The 22,875-nt window shown below is 44.4% G+C and overlaps 1 protein-coding gene across 2 annotated transcripts in view; it reads left to right on the top strand.

The window, feature by feature from the left end:
- Nucleotides 1-7,603: 7,603 nt before the first annotated feature.
- The window catches only part of TDRD7 (tudor domain containing 7), a 48,475-nt gene continuing 33,203 nt past the window's right edge, over nt 7,604-22,875 (top strand). Inside the window, exons 1-4 of one of the 2 annotated variants that reach the window (XM_060237000.1) lie at nt 7,604-7,867; nt 13,301-13,513; nt 15,714-15,855; nt 17,753-17,948. In XM_060237000.1, coding sequence (XP_060092983.1) covers nt 13,307-13,513; nt 15,714-15,855; nt 17,753-17,948 — 545 coding nt within the window. In that variant the 5' untranslated portion in view covers nt 7,604-7,867; nt 13,301-13,306. Of the gene's footprint in view, nt 7,868-12,886; nt 13,060-13,300; nt 13,514-15,713; nt 15,856-17,752; nt 17,949-22,875 lie in introns of those variants that run through there. The other variant, XM_060236999.1, reaches the window with a different exon arrangement.

The raw sequence follows: 22,875 nt of genomic DNA, 5'->3' as shown, positions 1-22,875 counted from the left end.
CAAGTAACAAAATAATCCGGTTCCAAGAAGGATTGGGGGCGGCTACCACGAGTTAATACCGGGAGACAGATGTTGCTGTCTGATCAGCCACTTTAAATCCGGACGAAAACAGCAGTGACATCTGATTATACTGTGCGTCTGAACAGGGCCAATGTGTATTTTTTTTAGATGCACGATCAATTTGAGAATTTGCTATTGTAAAGGATATTAAACTGCGATCTTAGATGTATTCGATGGCTTATGGCTGATCAGTGGATATTTCCTCAATGGATAGTACAGGCGAAAATATTAGGGTCAGGACTTTTTTGTAGAAAAAGTCCAACAGGAACTCATCTGCATATTAGGCCACACCCCCTGACATTACCATTGTTCCACAAAGGGCTTTTTCAAAGAAAAAGCTCAGCAGAAACTTATTGGCATATAAGGCCGCACCCCCTGATGCCAAGCCAGCTGGAACTATGTTCCTGCTCATTAAAAAAAAGCCCTGATTAGAGTTGTGCTAAGGAGAGACGAATTTTGCAGTGTAAGCAGTGTTATCAAAATGATAGAAATAGGTAGGGCTTTTTTTTGAGCAGGAACACACAGGAACATAGTTTTGGCTGGCTTGGCATCAGGGATGTGGCCTAATATGCAAAAGAGTTCCTGCTGGGCTTTTTCTACCAAAAAAAAGCCCTGGAAATGAGTCAAATCTTGCAGTGGCTAAATAAAGAAGCTTGGTTTGGAGACCCATGAAGAGAGGCCTAATTCTGATTTAGAGATACTGCCTGACAGGATCATTTTGTGCTCTTCCATGTTCAATGTGTATGTGGAAAATGCTATTTTTTTTCCTTTGGAGGTTTAAAATGAGCAAAACCTCCACTCTGAGTTTTTAAATGTTTTTTCCCCTCTTTCTCTGGGTGGAGCACAACCAGGAAGGGTGGAGTCAGCCCAAATGCTTTACAGCTTACTTTTATACATATGCTAATAGCTTGAGTAAGAGAAACAATGGGACGGTCTTCCCCCAAACCCTTCAAGCAGGAAATAGAGGTCTGGAGGACTCAGGGGTCATGTCGTAGAAAAGCCAGAGCTCATTAGCACAACTCATTTGCATATGCAACACACCCCTGACATCACCGGAAGGTGTACTAAATTACATCAGCTCAATACCTATCTTAAAATGGTTCTTGAATTAGAATTGTCATATTAAAACCTTACTCCCGTCATACTTTTAAAATTAATTTCTTCTATGTGACCATGATGAAGATTTCCACCTGTCTGCTTTATATATTTTGGTTATTTCCCCATTTTTTGTGGGGGAAAATATTAAATTTGTTCAAATCTCAGAGTTCAGCAAAATTCCCTCAGGGGTTTTGAACAATGGAGCCCAGAAGCAAGTATTGGGGGGGGGGGGTAAGAAAGGACAATCAAATTTAGCTCTACTCCTGTGAGCTCCTGCTCAAAATGAGGCCTGGGAGGACTTTAAATTAGTCGAGTGCCAGGAATAATCTCCAGGAGGTGCTGACCTGCCTTAATGGCTCAGTGGGTGAGGAAAAGAGAGGCGATAAAACTTCTGGGATCAAGCTCTGTTTCCCTTGGGTGCTGTGTCCAGGATATCACACAGGCCTCTGCTAGGGCTGCCAACCTCCAGGTGGAGCCTGGAGAGCTCCTGCTTTTACAACTGACCTCCAGCTGGCAGAGATCAGCTCCCTTGGAGAAAATAGTCCCTATTCATATAAGGTAACCTTTATTCGCTTAAGTATGCTTATTTATTATAACATCAATATGAAATAATAAGAATAGTCCCATATACATATCTTCCTCCTCCTCCTGGAGAAACTGAATGATGAACCCCAATGACTTCATCGTGTCAAAACTAAACTGCTGGAACGCTTCTGTTGTTTCCATGGTTTAAAGGCCCTTGAGCACTAAACAGTCCCCTAGGTACCGATAATATTCATCAGCGGGTTAGTCATTTCACAAGTACACATGAAAACAATATACTTCAAACAACCAGACAGATCCACTTGTAGGCAGGCAGTTTTGATGCTACTCCCTCCCATGTTTTGCTCCATGTGTGAAAATCTTATTCAGAGCTGCAGGAATAATTTTATACGGATCTACACTTAATCCTTTTACACAAAATTCCAGTCCCAAAGGCTTACATGCTGGGGCCCCTCCCCTCCCCAAACCTCACCCTCCAGGCATTTTTCAACACAGACCTGGCAGCCCTACTCTCCACTGGGAAGGCAGCAGTTTTGACCATGTGCTGCCCTAGGGAATTTACAGAAAGCTTCAAGGTGACTTGTAACTCCTAACCTAACGGACTTGTAACTCCTAACCTTAAACAGCCTGCCCTATATCCTGACAACTAACAGGACATATATAGAGACAGGGACAGAGGACTTGCGTTTTACGTTTATTTTGGTTCCCTTGCACCGTCTGGTGCTGTGCTAAAAGTATGCTTATGAACATTTCCTTTTTAATAATGTCAGATCAGGTCTCCTCAGTTCCCATCCTCAGCCCTGTTGAGGAAGCAAGGAAGGGCTACTGAGGCCTCAGAATGAGGGCAGTGAGGGCACTTTACCAGGGCTTTTTCTGAGCAGGAACGCACAAGAACGCAGTTCCGGCTGGCTTGGTGTCAGGGGGTGTGGCCTAATATGCAAATGAAGTCCTGCTGGACTTTTTCTACAAAAAGCCGTGTGAAACCATTGTGATGTCAGGGGGTGTGGCCTAATATGTAAATGAGTTTTGGCTGGGCTTTTTCTAGAAAAAAAGCCCTGTGCTTTACCATTGCTGACTCCTCTGGTTGGAGCCATCTTGTTTCTTCCTTTCTCTCTCTGCACCAGCTACAGTCACCAACCTCTATTCCTCCCCAGCCTCAATGTCTCTAGCCCTCTTTATACCTTCATGTGTACCTCCCCTTCCCTTCTCACCATCCCTGAGTGGCTCCCGTCCCTATCTGTCCCAGTTCCCACCCTTCCCATTGGCTGAGCTGGGTGCCCTTTAATGGATTCTATCCCACCTCCTGCTTTTCTCTGGCATCTTGATACCTAGCAACGGCCAAGGGATGGCTCAGCACTCAATGCCCTCGCAGCTACCGCCCCCTTCCCACTTCCAAGAGCTGAGCTGGGTAAGGCTGTGTTCTACCTCCAGGGTACTTCAGTCTGGTCAATGGCCTTACCCACTCAGCCTCCCATTTTGCCAACTTCCTCTTTGGCCCTCTCCTTGGGGTTTCTATCCACCAGCCCCACTCTTGGCCTGGGGGCTGGTGCCATGGGGACCCATGATGCGATTTGCCGTGAGGCCCCATGATGCAATTCGCCATCTCTCTGGGTTTGGCGGGGCTGCGGCAGCTCAGATGCAAGGATGGCGGTTCAGCTCTCAACGGACACTGAGTCTGCCTGCCCCCACCCACACAGAGGACATCTCATCACGGCAGAGGCCTGCCCCCCCACACACAGAGGACATCTCATCGTGGCAGAGGACTGCCCCCACCCACACGGGAGACATCTCATCATGGCAGAGGCCTGCCCCCACCCACACGGAGGACATCTCATCGTGGCAGAGGCCTGCCCTCCCACACACAGAGGACATCTCACCGTGGCAGAGGTCTGCCCCCACCCACACGGGAGACATCTCATCATGGCAGAGGCCTGCCCCCACCCACACGGAGGACATCTCATCGTGGCAGAGGCCTGCCTTCACCCACACGGAGGACATCTCGTCGGGGCAGATGCCTGCCCCTGCCCACACGGAGGACATTTCATTACAGCAGAGGCCTGCCCCTACCCATACGGAAGAAATCTCATCACAGCAAAGGCCTGCCCCCATCCACACAGAGGACATCTCGTCACAGCAGAGGCCTGCCCCCACCCACACGGAAGACATCTCATTGCAACAGAGGCCTGCACCTGCCCACACAGAGGACATCTCATTGTGGCAGATGTCCCTTTCACCAGGTTGCAGTGGGAGCCAGGTAGGTCCAAGCTCAGACAAATAAATACTTTATAACTTTTGATGCTGGTAGCAGTTCTCTGTACCACACAGACCTCCACCCTCTTGGACACGCTATTTTAAAAGGAGCGCCAGGGAGAAGGAAGGCAGTTGGCAAGTGGATATTCCTATAGGGGTACACAAGGCAATAAACTTTCCCTGTGGTGTCCTGGTACCGGGCAGCAGCAAACATAGAGGCAAGGCCTCTGAACGTGGAAGAGGAGCTGGGAGTCCTCACTCTTAGATTATTCCTGAAAAAAGGTCAGGTGGTGGTGATGGGTTACCAGAGAGAAAGGAAGAAAAGCCTCTCCAATTGTGAGAAAAACCTAGAAGGGCAGGGTGGAAAATGGAGCCTGCAGGTCAGATAGGGTTGCCAGACTCCAGGTTGGACCTGGAGATCTCTCGCTTTTAAAACTGATCTCCAGCTGGCAGAGATCAGCTCCCCTGGAGGCTGGTCTGAAGGGTGGAATCCATGGTACTGTACCATGCTGAGGCCCCACCCCTCTCCTGGATCCACCCCTAACATCTCCAGGTATTTTCCAACACAGACCTAGCAACCCTAAGGCCAGAGCAGACATAGGGTTGCCAAGTCCAATTCAAGAAATATCTGGGGACTTTGGGGGTGGAGCCAGGAGCAAGGGTGTGACAAGCATAATTGAACTCCAAGGGAGTTCTGGCCATCACATTTAAAGGGACAGCACACCTTTTAAAATGCCTTCCTTCCATAGGAAATAATGGATAGGGGCACCTTCTTTCGGGGCTCATAGAATTGGACCTCTTGGTCCAACCTTTTTGAAACTTGGGGGGTATTTTGGGGAGAGGCACTGGATGCTATACTGAATATTTGGTGCCTCTACCTCAAAAAACAGCCCCCTCAGAGCCCCGGATACCTATGGATCAATTCTCCACTATTTCCTATGGGAATGATACTCCATACGGAATAATAGAGTTCCCAGCAGACATTTCCCTCGCCTCCCCCTGCTTTCTGATGATCCTGAAGGGGGGGAAGGGTTTCCAAACCGGGGGATCCCCTGCCTCCACCTGGGGATGGGCAGCCCTAGCTATGCTGCTCTCTCTCTCATACACACTCATACCCATCCATTTACTTGCTCTAAAACGAAAGCAAAACAAACAAAGAGGCTGTGCTTTGAAGAGCTTCTGCTACTGACCCTTCCTCATGAAGTGCTTCCTGCTCAACTTTAAAGGCACACACACAGGCATTTTGAAAGGGAACCTGTTTGCAGGTTTCTAAACGTGCCAGAGATCTAGAGGTAAGTGGTGGCTATGGGAGCGGGATCTTCCCATCCTACAGCTCCTATTAGCCAGGATGCAGCACTGCTCTGATTGGCTGCTGTGTCTCTGGGGTACATTTCTGTGCACAGATACTGGAAAAAATCAATCCAAATGTCACTCCAGTGATTTATCCTTTCACCCCATCCCCAATCCTTTGGAATTTCTCACTGATCAGAGAAAACAGGTAACAATCTAAGGCCAAGAATTGGTTATTTATGGAATTTATACGCCGCCTCTCCAAAGTTGTACTGAAAGCTGAGCTAGGATAATACCACAAAACACTGCTGTGCTAATAAGATCCAAGCACTGTTAGGATATTGTACTATCACAATCATTCACTGCCTGGATTTTCCTATGTGGACCCCTTCCTTAATTCAGTGGAGTCATTTGCAAATGAAAAAAAAGAGGGGGGAGAGGATAGGGCAGATATTCTGGAATCAGGACAAATTGAGTCACAAGAGTGGATTTCCATGGGAAAGAGGCAATTTCCAACAGCTCCACCCCCCCCCCCCCACCGCTGATGCTACATGTGTTTTATCAAATGTCCTTGTAATTAATGTAAAAGATGGCACATGGGAAAAGATCATGCATAGCCTCTTCTGGGACAACTTGAATGCATCAGCACTGCGTTCCTGCTCTTTCTACTGGCCCACAGACCCTGTTAATCCTCTATCTAGGTGTAACATTTCACCTAGTGAAGAAGTTTTGCAGTTGTGATGGCCTTGCAGGGAGCATGTGACAGTTTCTGCAGAGATTATGTTGATGATTTTTAATACCGATACATAAGAAGAGCTGTGCTGGGTCAGACTATTGGTCCATTTTGTCGGGCAATCTGTTCCAGACAGTGGTCAGCTGTATGGCTAACAGGAAAAAAAAACACTTTACTAATTCAGTAGTAAAGATTTATTCAAAGTCCAATGTTTTGGAGTTGATTGGTTATGGAGCAGTAGATCCAGGCAGAGGGCCACGGGGGGAGATGGCCATGGGGGGAGATGGGGGCATGGAGGTGAGAGCAGGAAGCTGGCTGGGGCCACCCCTCTTCCTCCCCCCACATGTGAGAGCCGATTTGGTGTAGTGGTGAAGAGTGCAGACTCTTATCTGGGAGAACCGGGTTTGATTCCCCACCCCTCCACTTGCAGCTGCTGGAATGACCTTGGGTCAGCCATAGCTATCACAGAAGTTGTCCTTGAAAGGGCAGCTTCTGGGAGAGCTCTCTCAGCCCCACCCACTTCACAGGGTTTCTGTTGTGGGGGGTGGGGAGGTAAAGGAGATTGTGAGCTGCTCTGAGACTCTGAAATTCAGAGTAGAGGGCGGGATATAAATCCAATATCTTCTTCTATTTAGAGCCAGCCAATATGATGCTCTTGGGTGCCCCTCCTGTGCCATTAAATTGCACAGGAATGGTAGGGAGAGGGGCCACCCTGGGATGGGAGTGAGGAGCCCAAAAAACCCTGTCGGGGGGCCAGGCTCCGTGGGCCCCTGGTTAGCTACGGGCCTGCTCCTACCTATTGCAAAATCGTAGGATTAGAATCAGATTCTGGTTCAAACAACATTATCAAGTCAAGATGCCAAAGACTGTAAACTTAACAGCTTGCTAGCAAGTTTACTGGAGACCCACGCCATGCAACCGGGATGGCATCCATTCACCAGACCAACCAATCAATTGAATCCATTATCCTTACAACTATTGCATGTTTTTTTCGGCCCAACAAAGCCTGGATTTGCACAGGTCGCAGAATTAGCGCGCAGAACCCATAAGCAACAGAATGGAACGCTCAACTTTGAATAGCAGGGGGTGGACTCGAGCTTTGAATATTCCTTCGCTGGAATAACTCATATGTTCAAGGAACGGTGGGGGAATCATAGCGCAGCAGGCAGAAAAATCTCCCTATTCCCATTTGTTTGTTGCCCTGACTTTCTACTTGCAGGGACTTGAAAAGAGTCTTGCAAAAACGCGTCCCTCCAATGATCCACCCCCCGCAGCTTCAAGTGGCCCGTTCCACCCATCGCACCTTTTCTCGTCCTTTGGTACGTGTTCCGTTTAACTCCCTCCCAAATCCACTCTCTCGCGTAGGGGTTAAAAAAAAAAAGAGGGAGGGGTATTAGCAACCCATCCCGTTTCTTTGCCTCGAGCGTCTTTATCTTCTCCCCCCCTCTCATCACCCGGCGACCCGATTGGCGGGATTCACTTTGGGGGCGGGGAAAGGAGGGAAGAAAGGGCGTGGCTGTGAGCGGAGGACAGCAGTTGAGGCCTGCGGCCTGGAGGCGCATGCGCAGCCTTTTTTCCCCTCCCTTCTATTTTCTTAAAGCTTCGGCTGGTCCCTCAGGCGCCGCGCCGTTCTGTCCTAGCTAAGCTGTGCGGCGGAGTGGGCGTGGCCGGAGGGAAAGGAGGCGGGGCCGCTTGGCGGGGCTGGGAAGCGCCGTTGAGGTGAAGCGCTGTGGGCGGGAGGACGGCGGAGGGGGTGTGTGTGATAGGGCGGCTTCCTCCGCTGCGGTTTTCCGTCCCTTTGCCCCTCGCTCCTCCCCGGGTGACGGTAGGCCGACGGACCTCGCGAGTGGAGTAGGCAGGCTGGGCCCCCTGGGGGGGCCACCGTGGCCCTGGGTAAGTCGTTCCTTCCCGGTTTCGCTTCGTCCTTTCGGGTTGGGAGAGCGGCTGAAGGGAGCCTCCTGAGGCCATTTATTTATCAATGGGCGTTCTTCGTGCGCTTCCGCAAGGGAGCGAAGCCTTAATTCCAGGGACGGTTGCACCTTCGAGCAATAATTTCTAAGCGTCCTCCGTTAATATGAATCTGGAGGAGGGGGCGTGTAAAAATGCATTCGTTCAGACTGCGCCCGTTATTTTCTTCCCTCGTTTTAATTGCGTTTCCCCCCAGCACCACTAAGGAGTTCGGGGTGGGTTTATGTGGTTCTGTCGAGTGTTTCCCTCAAACAACAGCCCTGTGAGGTCGCTTTGCCTCACAGAAGTATGTTCGCCGGACAGTGGATTGGGTTATGGCAGGGGTGGTCAAACTTGCTTTAATATAAGAGCCACATAAAATATATGCCAGATGTTTGAGAGCCAGAAGACATCAACATCAGCTGTTGGAGGGAGAGGTGGAAAGAAAGCAACTTTAACTTCAAATGCATTCTCCAAGCCACCAGCTGACTTGGCTTAGAGAAGTGATTTAAAGAGGCAATGTGGTGGGAGCTTTGAGAGCCATGATGCAATATGTGAAAGAACCACAGTTTGGCCACCCCTGGGTTAGGGTTACCCGTGCTTCATTGCAAGTGGGAAATTTGAAACTGGGTCTCCTAGGGATGCCAGTCTCCAAGTGGGATCTGGGGATCTCCTTGGAGTTACAGGTCATCAGCTGGTTACAGAGATCGGTTCCCCTGGGGAAAATGGCTGCTTTGGAGGGTGGACTCTGTGGCCTTGTAACCCCACTGAGGTCCCTGCCCTCTCCAGGCTCCATCTCCAAATCTCCTGGAACTGACAACCTTGCCACCTCACCTACCCTGGTGGGGGCCAGGGAAGATCTTGCGACCACGAATGAGCACAACTTGAACCAAAGTTTGTGCCAGACTTTGCCCAGTTTGCAAACCCCAGGTTGAGATTTGAAAAAGTGCCTTCCCTGGAACACTCCGTGAGCTTCTGCTCAGTTCATTTCTGCTGTTCGGCCCCACAACCTGCCCACGCAGCTTCTGGGTGGTGTTGGGGGCCACACGGAAGTGACACAATCATGTCGCCAGGGGACTGTTTTGAGCAGGGGTTTTGGTTTGGGGGCCCCCAGCTTTGCGTGCGCCAAACTGAACCGGGTCTTCCCGTTCTGTGCCCATCCATACTTGCAACCTTATCTAGATACTAGTTTGGCAAATTAAGAACTGTGCCACACGAGCATTGTTTATTTTTAATAGAAGTTAAAATAAATTTGTAAAATGTTACTTTTTGAAAGCTTGATTTCCTTTTTGTAATGGTTTCCTATTCTGGATTTCTTTTTGTAGTCCCTGATGCCATTCCCTATATGCGGGGAAAAGAAATAGGCATCTTCATTGTTGCCAAGAGTGACCCTTGAACCCCTTAATCTGCCTTTTTGACTTGTCTCCCTTTTACAGTGCAGTCCTAAACAGCTGTACCTTTCTAAGTTCATTAATGTCAGTGGATTTAGAAAGGTGTAGCTCTGGTTAGAATTGCACTGTTGGTTTCTCTCTCCTTTTTTTGCTGTATTGAGGCTAAAAAAATTCATGAACATTGCATTCTTTTTATTGTTTTAATCAAAAGGTACCAAGCAAGGGAGGAAATGCTTTCTTTTTATTGTTTTATACAAAAGGTACCAAGCAAGGGGAGAAATGTCTTCTGGTCAAATGACAGCGGAAGCACTCGCAGTCCCAGTAGTGAATGTTGGTGCTTATTACCACCATACGTCCAGCAAGCAGAAAAGTTCGGTGAATGCCCAGGCTTATCATATATACCAGTAAATGCTCACAACACCTGTGTTCGCTACCGTACACCTCAGTGTTGGTGAATGTCTAAGCTCACCTGGGATTGCTAGAATTCGTGGCCCCTTAGTTTTGGATTCTCGCTGTAACGTGTCGAACACAGGAGCTGTAAGTCACTTTGCTGCAATGATCCAAAGCCATGAAATCTGACTGACTTGGTTACCATTGGTCCTATTCACATCTTGATTAAAAATAAATGCTTGGGATTTAGGAAGCACTTTGAAGTGCCTGAGGCACTTTGGCACGTCATTAATTCGCACACCAGTCCTGTAAAGTAGCTTAATATTGTCCCCTTCCCCATTGCAATTGTAGGGCTGAGGCCAAATGCCCCTAGCTTGTCAAAGACACATAGTTTATTGCAAGGCAAACCGCATAAAATGAACTTGTAGTGCCTGTTTTCTTTGGATATTTATAATGTAGTATAAATGGCCCTCTTGCTCTGGATCATTGTTGATCTTGCTTTTAAGGGAGAGGTGCAATTATCCACTTTCACTTAGGATTGGGGTGCTGGGTGCCTTGGTGGTATCTTGTTCTTTGCTTGTCAGCAGTAAGCCACTCAGCATTTCCCTGACATTATTAAAGTAGCTTATCTCTCATCCACACAGTTGATGCTTGCAGGACATGTTAGGAAGAACACAGGTGTTACTTGGTGCTCTGTTTCCACAACATACTCAGAAAACTGTTCCATGAACATGCATGCAGCAGAGGAAACTGCTTTCAAGGCTTGTATTAGCCCCCCCCCCCTTAATGCAGTTACTGTGTTGTCTGATTTCTTTACAGCAATAGATAGTAAAAAAAAAAAACTTGCTTCTGGGTGTGAGGTGTTATTACTGTGCCACAGGTGCAATAATGAGACCACTCTGTTTACAAGGTTAAACAGTATGGGTAATGTTGAAGTATTGAGCTGTACTATGAATTCTGTGCCTGTGTTGAGCGGCTTCTTTAAAAAAAATCAGGGAACCTGCTGTTCTATTCTGATGCGACGTGCTGACTAAGCTTATTTTTGGTGATGCATCCCTGGCGTTTCCAGAGCTAGGAACTGCTTCAACTTGGTTTAGTTCTCTGCCTCCAGTTTCTCTTGAAGATTTTGAAAGTGATGGTTATGGGTTCTGCTGTGTACCACATGGACGTGTAGTTTATATTCTTCTCCACACTGCATTTTGTTCAGTGGAGTGCTTGTTTGCATGGCAGGAAACAGGATTGAATGCCTGCAGCATTATCATGGCCAGTGATCTCTGAGTAATCTTGTCTTCCTTTAAATGGTGCAGCACTTTATGGAACAATATGTTGGTTATTTGTTCAGTCTGAAACACTAAATAGCAAAAAGATGAGAATTAATTGTAATTGTAACATGTATGAAAAATTAGATTATCAGGATTATAAGGCATAAAATTGTACCACAATAACATTCATTGTGGCACAATTTTGTGTCTTACAACTCTTATAATCTAATTTTTCATTCTTTTTATAATTATAATTCTCAGATTTTTGCAATTTAGTGTTTGTGATGTGATTATTATATATGCATTTTCAGTATTTTTCCATTATCAATTGCTGACCTCTGGTACCTAGCACCCTTCTTTTTTCTTTTCTGCAGAGATTTCCTACCCTTTTTAGTAGTTCAGTCTTCCCTGTCATTCTTGTGCTTCAGAACTTAGTTGTGAGTAATTTTATAGGGCAGGGGTAGCCATCGGTAGCTCTCCAGATGTCTTTTGCCTACAACTCCCATCAGCCACAGCCATTGGCCATGCTGGCTGGGGCTGATGGGAGTTATAGGCAAAAAACATCTGGAGAGCTACTGTTGGCCACTCCTGTTATAGGGAATAGTCTCCCTATACTCTTCTTCTCCAAATATGGAAACTACTTGAATAGTTTTGTGTTTAAAAATATCTGGCACTTATATCAGTTGCCTGTAGGATTTTAGCAATGAAATTTCCTTCTGTAAAAAATATAATTTAATGTCACAGAGAAGAGAAAAATAATTGCTTTGCCATTTAGTTAAGTAATGTCGTTCTTGTAAAAAGAATAGGCCTATCAAAATGATTTTTAATCCTTTAAAGATCAGACTAAGCTACATTTCTATTGATGTGTCTGGGAATGATTATCAGCATTTAACTAGTGGGCAAAAGCTGCCTCTGCTTCTAACAAAACCTGTGCTTTCAACACTAAAATGTGTTTAGGCAAGGCTTGCTACTTTAATGGCAGTTGAAAAGTGTGTAAAGCTTTAGGAAAACTCTGAAACATTTAAAGAAGAACAGTGCTTTAAACTTCTGATAGCTAAGGCATGTTCACATGCCCACTTTCAGAGCGTGTAAAATCAAAAATGGTAGATCCTGTTTTTAGGAGTTCTAGGTGTGCCTCCAGAACAAAAGGGAGTGAGAACCCAGGGATGCAGTAGGCATCCTCATCTGAATACTTAGAGCTCACTGGAGCCTGTTGCCTCTTTCTTATGGCATGGGAGCAGTATTTCAAAGCATACAGTCAAAGTTACTGACTTAGAGGGTGGCCAAAGTGGTACATTGCCCTTGCAGCATTGTGGAGTCAAATCTGTATTGGAACAGTTGGAAGAGAAATGCATTTTTTCAAGCAGTCCTTTGTACCTGTAAGTATGGTGTATAACCCAGAGAAATTAGAGGCACAAGGAAGCAGACTAGGACTTCAAGGGAAGTTTATAGAATGAGCCTGCTTCATTTAGAAGACGTAATGGCTGTTTCATGTGCTCACATAGGCTACCCAGGCAGTGCGTTTTCATTGAAAATAACACTTGCGCTTCCCTAACAACCTGTGCAAATCATCTTTGTGTAGCCAAATCATAAATTGTAGGTAATTTTCCTCTAAGGTTGAGTCAAGTGCTGATGACTGTACAAAATACAAATATTGGCGGATTAGAATGGACTATGCATTGCTTTATTAGGTAGCTTTTCATGTGTGTCAGAAAATAGAGCATATTTTTAGATGTTTTCTTCCCTTCATATAATTCTTTTTGGAGTTCCAGAGAATAACCTTAACAGTCAAAATTCCAAAATGGTTTTTATGCCCATTAACACTGAGGCTGCTGTGTAGTCACAATACATATGCCTTTCCTTAAGGACAACTGTACTTAAATCCTGCCCTTCCTTCAAGGAACTCGGGGTAGTGAGTGAACATATTCCTCTCCATCCCATCAGCAACCTTATATGACAGGATGGGCTGAGAGATGCAAACTGGCCCGAGGATCTTCATTGCTGAATATTTGAACCTGGATTTCTGTTGCCTGAATATATGCGGACTACTGCTGTACGCTGGCTCTCTTGCACCTTGTTGGGAATGTCTGGCAAGGTATTTGCTCATCTGAACCAAAGTGTTTTTTCTGTTTGCTACAGCAGCCAAAGTCAAGAAGCTGTTTTGTTAGCTGTGATTGTTTTAGCATTCTTTCTTGAGAACTTCTAACCTCTGTTTAGCTAGTGTTGGTTCTGTCATTGCTGGGTTCACTACTCTTGGATTTCTTGCTTATTAACGCTGCAAATCCCACAAATAAATCCCACTTTGAATCCTGAATGTAATTACCTTTGTGTTACAGGTGAAAATGCAGGAAGCAGATCTAGTTGCCAAAATGCTTCGTGCTGTTCTCCAGTCCCATAAAGATGGAGTACCCTTTTCTCGTGTGCAAGGGGAATATAAATCTTTAACTGGAGACTGGATTCCTTTTAAACTGCTGGGGCACCCTTCTTTGGAAGCGTACCTGAGGAGCATTCCTAGAGTTGTCAGGATTGATACTAGTAGAACTGGGGAGGTAAGCAAACTGTGTCTTTTGTAATTGAGGTTTATGTCATGGGTATTGATGTTACAGCTATACATGTAAGAAGAAGAGTTGGTTTTATAACCAGGGGTGGCCGAACTTGTTTAATGTAAGAGCACACAGAATAAATGTCAGATGTTTGAGAGTCGCAAGACATGAACTTTAGATGCTTGAGAGCCACAAGGAAGGAAGACAGGCAAATAGATGGGGAAGGAAAGGAGAAGTGGAAAGAAAGCAAATTTAACTTTAAATGCATTCTCCAAGCTGCCAGTGGCTTGGCTTAGAGAAGTGATTTAAAGAGAAAAATGCCTTCTCCAAGCTGGCCGAAGGGGCGGTGGGGGCTTTGAGAGCTATACAGTATGTGTGTAAAAGCCACAGTTTGGCCACCCATTTTATATCCTGCTTTTCACTACCTGAAGGAATCTCAGTGGCTTACAATTGCCTTCCTTTCCTCTCCCCACAACAGATACCCTGTGAGGTAGGTGGGGCTGATAAATCTCTGACAGAACTGTTACTGGCCCAAGGTCACCAAACTGGCTGTGGAGGAGTGGGGAATCAAACCAGTTTCTCCAGATTAAATTCTGCTGCTCTTAACCACTACACCACACTGGTGTTGTAAAATCTCTAGGATTTAATGCAGATGTCCTAATGTAGTAGAGAAATAACGTTTGACCATCCTATTAACTCTTGTCTTGAGTTGCTTAGTGCTTGTATTTAAAATTTCTACCTCTTTGGACCTGAACTTATTTTAAGATCCAAGTAGCAGCATGGAGCCTAATATGTTTTTTTTAAGTAGAGACCCATCTATCATCCTTCCATTAAATGCTGTAAAAATGGCAGTGTTGCCCCAGTACAATCCATCTTAAGTTACTGTGTGAGGTTACCTTTTTATATATGTCCAGTTGCAGAAAAAGGCAAACTCCCCCTCCCACTCCCTGGTGTTGTTTCAACTTTGAAATTGGGGCATGGTGGGGGAAGCAGGAGCACTTCTCTCCACACTGGTTTTGAGCAAAAGCAGGCGCTCTCTCTCCTTTTTAAAGAGACATTCTCCAGCTCTGCTTTGAGGCTGTCAGGAAAGTGAGTCTAGTGTGGGGTGCCTGGCTCTTTAAAAAACTTAAACATTAATTCGACTCGTGTTCTTTTGCGTGTGTCAAAATATATGACCGTGAAGTGTCTGGAGGGGCACCTTTCCTACTCCTGAAGCGCCGGCCATACTAATTGCACCTGTGCATGTGGAGGGGGTGGAAATGCACTCTGCCATTTGGATACTGAGGCAAATACTCCATCTGGAAACACTTTTAAAATGCCTGCTTTTACTTGCGCTAGTGATTCTTGATCAGTACTGCAAGAAAAGAAATAGAGTGGCAAGCAATCTTCACTTAAGCAGCTGTGTTGCTAGTCAATAATAAATTTAAACAGAGCCAATGCTAAGTTACTGACAATTACAAGCACAAGTAAACCCAAACACGAAATTACTCCTGTTCCCCTTATTTGCTGTTGAAGGATAAACCACAGATATCTTTCAACCAGTCTGCATCTCTGCACTTCCTGTAAGCCTTTTCTTCTTTGGGTGAATGTTGACCTTACTCTTAAGGTTCTTCAGTTCTCTCCAGCGAACCACTTCATCCTTCATTATTTCCTCCTTGCATTCCTTACCTCTTCCGTCTCTTGCTGTACATAAAAGGCATTATATGAAATCTACATGAAATTTGCCACTCTGATCAACATCTACTTATGGTGGCCTTCCATAGAATTCTGCGTGCCTCTCCCATTCAAGTGAGATCCTTTTTAGTCATGGTACCGTTCTTGGGGATGGAGGATATCTGAAGGGCATCACCTTTGCCTATCATCAAGAAAGCAAGCCTGTCCGCTTTCATGAGGCTGTTTGTCAAGGCTGCTGTTGGAGAGAAGCCTATAGAGACAACTGATTTTCTACTCCTGTCTGTCTGTATCAATAGAGATGCTTGGTTTTGGTGCATGCCTGTACCACACTGAAGCATGCCAATCACAGGGACGTGGTGGGTTATATAAGTAAAAATTCTGAGCTACCACCATACAAAGAGGACATAGGGCTGCTCTTGTGGACACTTGTTCCCTATGATGAATCATGAAGACCTTGAGGGTTAATAGCGGCATTGTTTGTTCCCTGAAAATGTGGGGTGGAAATAAGGTTGGCTTCTTCTTTCCTGAGCAGGTGACTTGCTATGCTGTGGCTTGCCAGGAAACCGCAGGGATCGCTCAACTCGTAGCCCGCCAGAGGACTTCCAGAAAAAAGACAGGGCGGCAAGTGAATTGCAGGATGAGGCTGAAAAGATGCGCTCCACTGGCCTTAGTGGGTAAGCTGGTCTGCTGGAAACTGCCACCCGGGCGTATGCTGATTTAATCAACTTTGCACTAATCAACAATGGAGTTTATCTATTGTGGGAATTCTGCTGACTGAATGAATGACAAATAACGCTGCAGCAGTTCATGTTGTAGAAAGCAGTCGAATCTTGTAACTGTGCCCAAGTGCCATGTTTACCGGAAAGAAGGGTTAGGGTATACCCCCCCCAAAAGCCTTCAAGAAGATGGGGCCATCTTAAATTCAGATACAAGTTACAGTGTTGTGTAGTGGTTAGAGATACAAGTTATTGTGTCGTGTAGTGGTTAGAAATACAAGTTACAGTGTCGTGTAGTGGTAGAGTGCATGGGGCAGTCACTCTTGCAGCCTCATCTACTCACAGGCTTTGGTGTTATTTGGTTTGTTTCTGCCAGGGGGAGACAGTCTAAGCTGCCTGCCCTCCGTTCCTCAGCTTTCCTAGGCATCTCCCTGCAGGCTCCGCTGGCGCTCCTAGGGAAGGCAGCCTGAACTGCTTTCCCCCTTGGGATTGACTTCCCTATGTGCCCCGTGGCCGCAGAGCACTTGGGGAAGCCAAGGGAAGGCAGTTTAAATTGCTCTCCCTCCAAGCCTCTGCGGCCACAGGGCACTCAGGGAAGTCAATCTCGGGAGGGAAGGCAGTTCACGCTGCCTTCCCTTGGAACCCCTGCTGAGCCTGCAGGGAGACCTTTCCCTGATCTTGCTTTGCTTCCCCAGCCAGCCTGTTAGGTTTGTATTCAAGCCTGTTAGGGCTGACTGGGGAAGGGAACAGCGAAGGGGAGATTTCTCTCACTTGTACCCTATGGGCCAATGAGAGATTGCTGTGACTTCAGCATGACTCCAGAGAAACTTTAAACCTTTCTAGAGTCATGCCACAGCAGCGGTGTGATCTCTCTATTGTACCCTATGACTCCATAGGGTACAATGGAGAGATTGTCGCTGGAGAAGGGAGGGAGTGGCATTTAAATGCCTCCCCCTCCCCCCCCCCCCAGCCATCTGGCTGTTATCTAGCATCACCAACCCGCCTGCAGCAGCAGGTCGGTTAGAGAAGGGAACGGAAGGTAGAGCATGTCGGCCTCATTTCCCTGGCTTCCAAGCCCAGGGGGCTGAAACTGACCCACTCTCCCTCCCCTTCACTTCCTGCATTGGCCTACTGCAGATCACCTGCTGGGGAAAGGAAGTTTCAGTGGACTGAAACTGACCATGCTCAAGGGGAAGTGAGCTCAGAAGGCATTTTAAATGCCTTTGGAGCTCACTGGGGACCCCACAAACAATGAAATGGTTCAGGCAATCAAACGAACCACCAATTCGAGCAAACAAATGAACCATCCAAACCACCATTTTTCCAGTCCATGCCCATCCTTACGCCTTAAAACTTTTAGGTTGCTGTGAAACCCACGTTATTGAGAGAGGAAGGGATGGTTATATGTTGATAGTATTTCTGAAAGTTATTTTGACTGCATAACAAACTATATAAAAAATCAATTTCATGTGTGAGATGTGTGTGGTCTGTGAGATTTTATTTATTTTTATTTTATCAGATTTATATCCCACCCTCCCCTAATGGGCTCAGATGAGAACCATTTAAATTTCCGTGTATACTAAAATAATATGCTAGGAAAGAGGAAGATCCAACATGAGATGGATTGATTCAGCAAAGGGAGCCATGGCAAGTTTGTAAGACCTGAAGCAAGGCTGTTACCAGTAGTACATTTTGGAGTCACTGTAGGTCAGGAGCAACTTGATGGCACTTCATGCACTAAATATGCTGGCTGGTTGCATGTTGCTTTACCTTTCTGGTGCTACTAAGAAAGTCTGTTGAGATGCATAAAAAAACTGAAGTTGAGACGGGCTTCTCGCCTTCTGTTGTATTACAGGCAAGCCAAAATGCACTCTGAGGAAGCCTGCGTTCATGAGTCCAGCAGGAGACAGTGAGAGGTCTGTGGTGTCACAGATGCAAAGCTGGGGAAGCCACGGCGTTGTTAGACCTAGTATGAGCAGTATGCCATACTCTGTGCCTCCAGCTGAACCAAGAGAAGTCTTAATGCAAGGACACACGACAGTGATGAACAGGTTAGAGTTGGGTTAAGAAATTTGTTGAGTATAAAGTGGTTGACATTAAGCTTTTCAGTTGCAACTGGGGAGAAAGCTGCCCTCTGACTGTATGAACAAATGTGCTGAATATAAATCTCAGTGAAAAGCTAGATTACTTTTAAACTCAGGTGGTAGCTGGATTGGTCTGAAGCAATATAAGTTTGAGTCCAGTGGCACCTTTAAGATCAACAAAGTTTTATTCTGAGCTTTTGTGTGCATGTGCTCTTTTTCAGATATGTGAAGAAGCATACATGCACCCAAAAACTTATACCTTGAATAACATTTTGTTAGTCTTAAAGGTACCAGTGGATTTCTGAACCGTTTGAGCAATGAATGCATCTTTTCCCTTTTGGCCTCCACTTTTGTTTTTGTACATTTTAGTAAATGAAGCATACAGAGAAATTTTATGTCTTCTATTTCATGGGTTGATGTCTAAAGTAATAAGAGAACTCTGTTCCATCTCTGCGGTGTTATTACACTTCTTTATTAAAGGTAAGGAACATATAAATAGGGGGGAAATATTTCTGAGTCTAAAAGATGATGACATAATCCTAATGAAGTCCATATCAGACTCCAAAACCCATATAGTGCCTTTGATTTAAGATCTGATTTTTCAGAATTCTTGATCAGGTTAGATGTTAAAAATGAAGATGAGGTGTCTTTCAAGCTAAGATCTTTAGGCCTTTTGACTGAAATGCTGCATCAAAAGCTCTACTGATTCCATAAAGTACAGAGTGTGGTAGTATAAAGTTGTCCCCTTAAGAAGAAGCAAAAAAACAATGCTGTCTCACTGAAAAAATAACCCGCTGGTTATATTTTCAATTGGATCACTCTGTATTTTCCTCCGTGTTCCTAGAAGACTAGGATTTTTGCAGAGCTTTCTCTTCAGTATGCAGGCTGAGGTCTTAAAATCATGGTGTGGAAAAATCTTTTATGCAAAACACACACACACACACTTTAAAAAAGCCAACCCATATAGAGGCCAAATAAGAATTCTGGAGAATGTAAAAGCTTGCACACCATGTTGTGTTGTTCATACCAGCCTGAACAACAGGGTATTGTGTGCAATTTATATTTGAAGTCTTCTTTCAAAAAGCAGGTAAACAAGATACTTAATTGAGAGTTTTCAGGGTTTTAAAAAATTTAAAAAGTGCGTATTTCAGAGAACTGATAGCTGGTTGGGGGGTTGATAGAATTGTCTCTCTCTTTAGCAGTGTTTGTAAATAGGTTTATTGCATTAGCTCACAGCCACAGCAAATGACATTAAGAAAAACAATCACAAGACATCTTAGAACACTTAAAATATCAATTAAAATCTAAAAAAAACCCTAATATATAATTAACAAATATGAATCTTTGTAACAAAAGGCAAGGTTTAACAACGAACTACTGATCCTACAATAGCACGGAAAGATCCAAAGTGGGCAAGATAACTATCAGCCGCACTGGCATTAGAGTTTTGGCTGGATCTTTATAACTAATGCAATAAATTTTGCCATGTGTAATGTGACTCATTTATTTCAGTCTATGAGGAATATTACAAGTTTGAAGCATTATGATTATCCTGGTTAACTTGGGTATTGTTTTGGGTACCAAAAAATCATGTGTGCCAAGTCTTCGCAAGAGCAGACTCACCCATTATACAAGATATTGTTGTAATAATTGCTTAATGTTGCTCATGGTAAGGTATCCAATCATGCTTTAGTAAAGACCTTCTTAAGCTCAAATTTAATAGGTCAATAAAATATCTTGGAAGATTTAATGGAATAGGAGAAAGCTGCCTATAAAGGGAAGGCTACTCTAGAGGGGCCTGATAGTGCAGCATCAGCTTCAGCACTTATATCCAACAGTCTTTGTTTTATTGTTTGGCTGCAAAAAAACCTCTAGCCTTCTTAGATATTCTTCTGAGAAACTGAGTTTGGCTACTACATTTAATACATGATTTCTCCATTTCATTTTGTCAAAAGCCAAAGCTAAAAAACTCCAAAGTGGGCAGAAAATTAATGACACCTTTGAGAATTAGAGTTGATATTAGAGGCTAGGACAATTCAGATCTAATTGTAGCTGATGCTGTTGAATTTGGGACTGCTAATAACATGAGGGCAAATTTATTATGAATAATTTCAAGTGGCTACAAATTTCCAAATCCCCAGATTGGATTTCCGTATAATAGCTGGGAAAGTACCTATGCTCTGTAGATTTCCAAAAGTGGGGGTGCTAATTGCCTCCTCTTGTTCTATAAAATCTGAGGATATCAAACATGATCTTTTTGAAATTCTGCTTTGTATGTTCAATATGTACTGACCAAAAGCCAGAATGATAGAAGATTAACATTAGATATTTGAAAGAGATTGCCTGCTCTAATGGGATCCTATCCATTGTCAAGCTGTGGAGATGGGTCCTTCTTGCTCAAGACCATGATCCATGTTTTGTCATAATTTACATGTAATAAATAATTTCTACAGTAAAGGCTAAACTGTTTCAGCAGCTTTCTTGTGTGTGGGATATCAGTGTAAAGAGGTATTGAAATGGGCTTCTTACTGAGCTTGACTGAGAAAAATTGTGCTCCTGAAGGGTGTTCAACAATATCATAAAAAGATTGAAAAATAGACGGACAACCCTGGTACACTCTATTTGAAGTTACAACAGTATTAGAGGATTGGTCATGAATAGCTAGTCTAACCTTAAGAGTGGTGTCGGTATCAAGTCCTTTAATATGTTCTAGTAACCTGTCTTCAGTATACAAATTATTCAGTTACTCTTTTGGGCACTTTTGGGATACAATTGAAAGCTGTTTTAAGATCAGTGAATGGAACATACGGTTGTCTACTCTAGATAGTCTATCCACATATTAATAAAGTGTTATAATAGGAAACAGTGCTCTAAGGTTGAATGCCTTAGCCTAAATGCAGTTTGCTCTGGAACCAGCAAATTTCTTTCAGACATCCACAACTCTGGTTTTAAAAAGAGCTGCCTTGCACAGAATTATCCTATAACTTCGAGTTAGCTTATTTGCCTATAGTTGGCTGATCTTTTCATTCCCCCTTCTTACGGATGGGTAGAACGAAAGAGGAAGTCCATTCCTGAGGGAATTTACCTATTCTTTCAATATGGGTGAACAAATTAGTCAGAACTGGTGCCCGCCAATCCTGAAAGGCTTTAAGCATATCAGGGGGAGTGTGCTTTCCCCCAGGAGCCTTGTTGTTTCTAATTGCAGATACATAAGATTTTATTTCACTGGGAGTGACTCCAGGCCAACCGGGTGCTAAGCTTGGTGGGTTTATCCTGATGGCTCCAACTGTATCATCCCCCAGCTTACTTGTAAATAGCCTTAGAAGATGGCAGCCAGGTGACAAAACCTTGCCAAGTCTGCTTTTGTGTGTCTGTTTTCATTACTGTGAGTGAGCGAGGTAGTAAAATGTTCTCGCAAAGCTGAGCATAAATAGGCTCTTAGAATGTTTATGACCTGTTTTAAAGTACTTAAAAAAAAAACTGGAATACTATTTTCTGTCAAATAATTTGGACACACAATCAGAATGAAGGCAGATGAGAGTTTGATGTTGCAGCACACACACACACACACACCCCACCCTCAGCCTTTTAACTGAAGTCCCAGGTTGGCAAGCTCAGCTGCTGCACCATCACTTTTCTTCCTGTATTGTTTGTTGCTCTACTGGGTCATCAAAACATGATTCAGATAATGGCCTCGCTGGCCCATCACTGTGGTTAGCCTAAGCCTCTTGGAATAGCTCCGATTGCCTTGATAATCCCCCTGTTGTGCATCTATGGCTTGTTGTAATTGAGCATTGACTTGAAGTAGCAGAGGATGCCACCAGGAGAACAATGCTTTAGCATTTTCCTGGGAAATAACAATTTTCAAAAGCAGGGGAGCTGGCATGGGAAAATGCATCACTGGGTGGAGTAGTTAGATCTATTAAAAAGAGCAAAACGCACTCACATTTGGATTTGGTATGAGAACAAGTGCAGGCATAATAACATTGGAGAGAGACATTGGATAGGTACCTAACATCACAAGTGAAAACACTAAACGGGGGCTTTTCTCTTCTTGGCCAAGATTCCCAGATGTCTGTCTTCCATTTTTCCACAGCTCAGTGTTAGCTGTCATTTCATCCAGCAGAATGAATTGTTAGAGTGGACTCTTCCCATTATAGGTTGGAGACTGGGGAAGAATGACTCTTCAGTGTTCTCACATAGAATCATTCGTGTACATTGAAAATGAGCACATCAGAGACAGCACAGTCCCTGCTGTTCTTCCCTTTTTGCTTCCATGGATTTATTTACACAAGGGAACATCAAAAAATGGTATTCCCCCTGTCTGTACTATTTCATTTTGCCATGTGTTTAGATTCAGCCTTGGGTAGCATGAAGGAAGCCATGAGAACTAAAAGCAGCAGCCTAATTTTTCCCCACTCCCTGAATAATTAAGTGTGGTTGTATTGCCTACTTAAAAAGGAGGGTTTTTTTTTAAAAAAAATTAGGCAATATAGAGCCACCTAGCAGTGAGTTTATATGGAGAAATCCCCTTACTTTTTATTAATTTTTTTTTTAGTTACCATTCACCCAAAGGGTCTCATGCCAACTTGCAACATCAAAACTGATAAGGTAAAAACAATATAAAACAAAAAAACAGATATCAAATATTACCACTGAAATACATGTCTGTCACCATACCAATCTAGGTAAACCTTGTTAAAGTAAGTCATGTTGCCAGGTGGTATGCTGTCTACCTTGAATGAAAGAAAAGTGATCAAATATAAATGTTTCCAGTTATATCAAGGTCTGTCACAGTACTGCTATTAAAACAGCCCAAGCACATAGTTACCTTCCAAAGGCCAAATGAAACAATTCAGCTTTGCATGCCCGGTGGAAACTAAGCAAGTCTGGT

Source organism: Heteronotia binoei, chromosome 4 (assembly GCF_032191835.1).
Source record: "Heteronotia binoei isolate CCM8104 ecotype False Entrance Well chromosome 4, APGP_CSIRO_Hbin_v1, whole genome shotgun sequence".
NCBI lineage: Eukaryota > Metazoa > Chordata > Lepidosauria > Squamata > Gekkonidae > Heteronotia > Heteronotia binoei.
The sequence above is the reverse complement of the archived record's forward strand: the minus strand, read 5'-3'. Positions and strand labels throughout refer to the sequence as shown.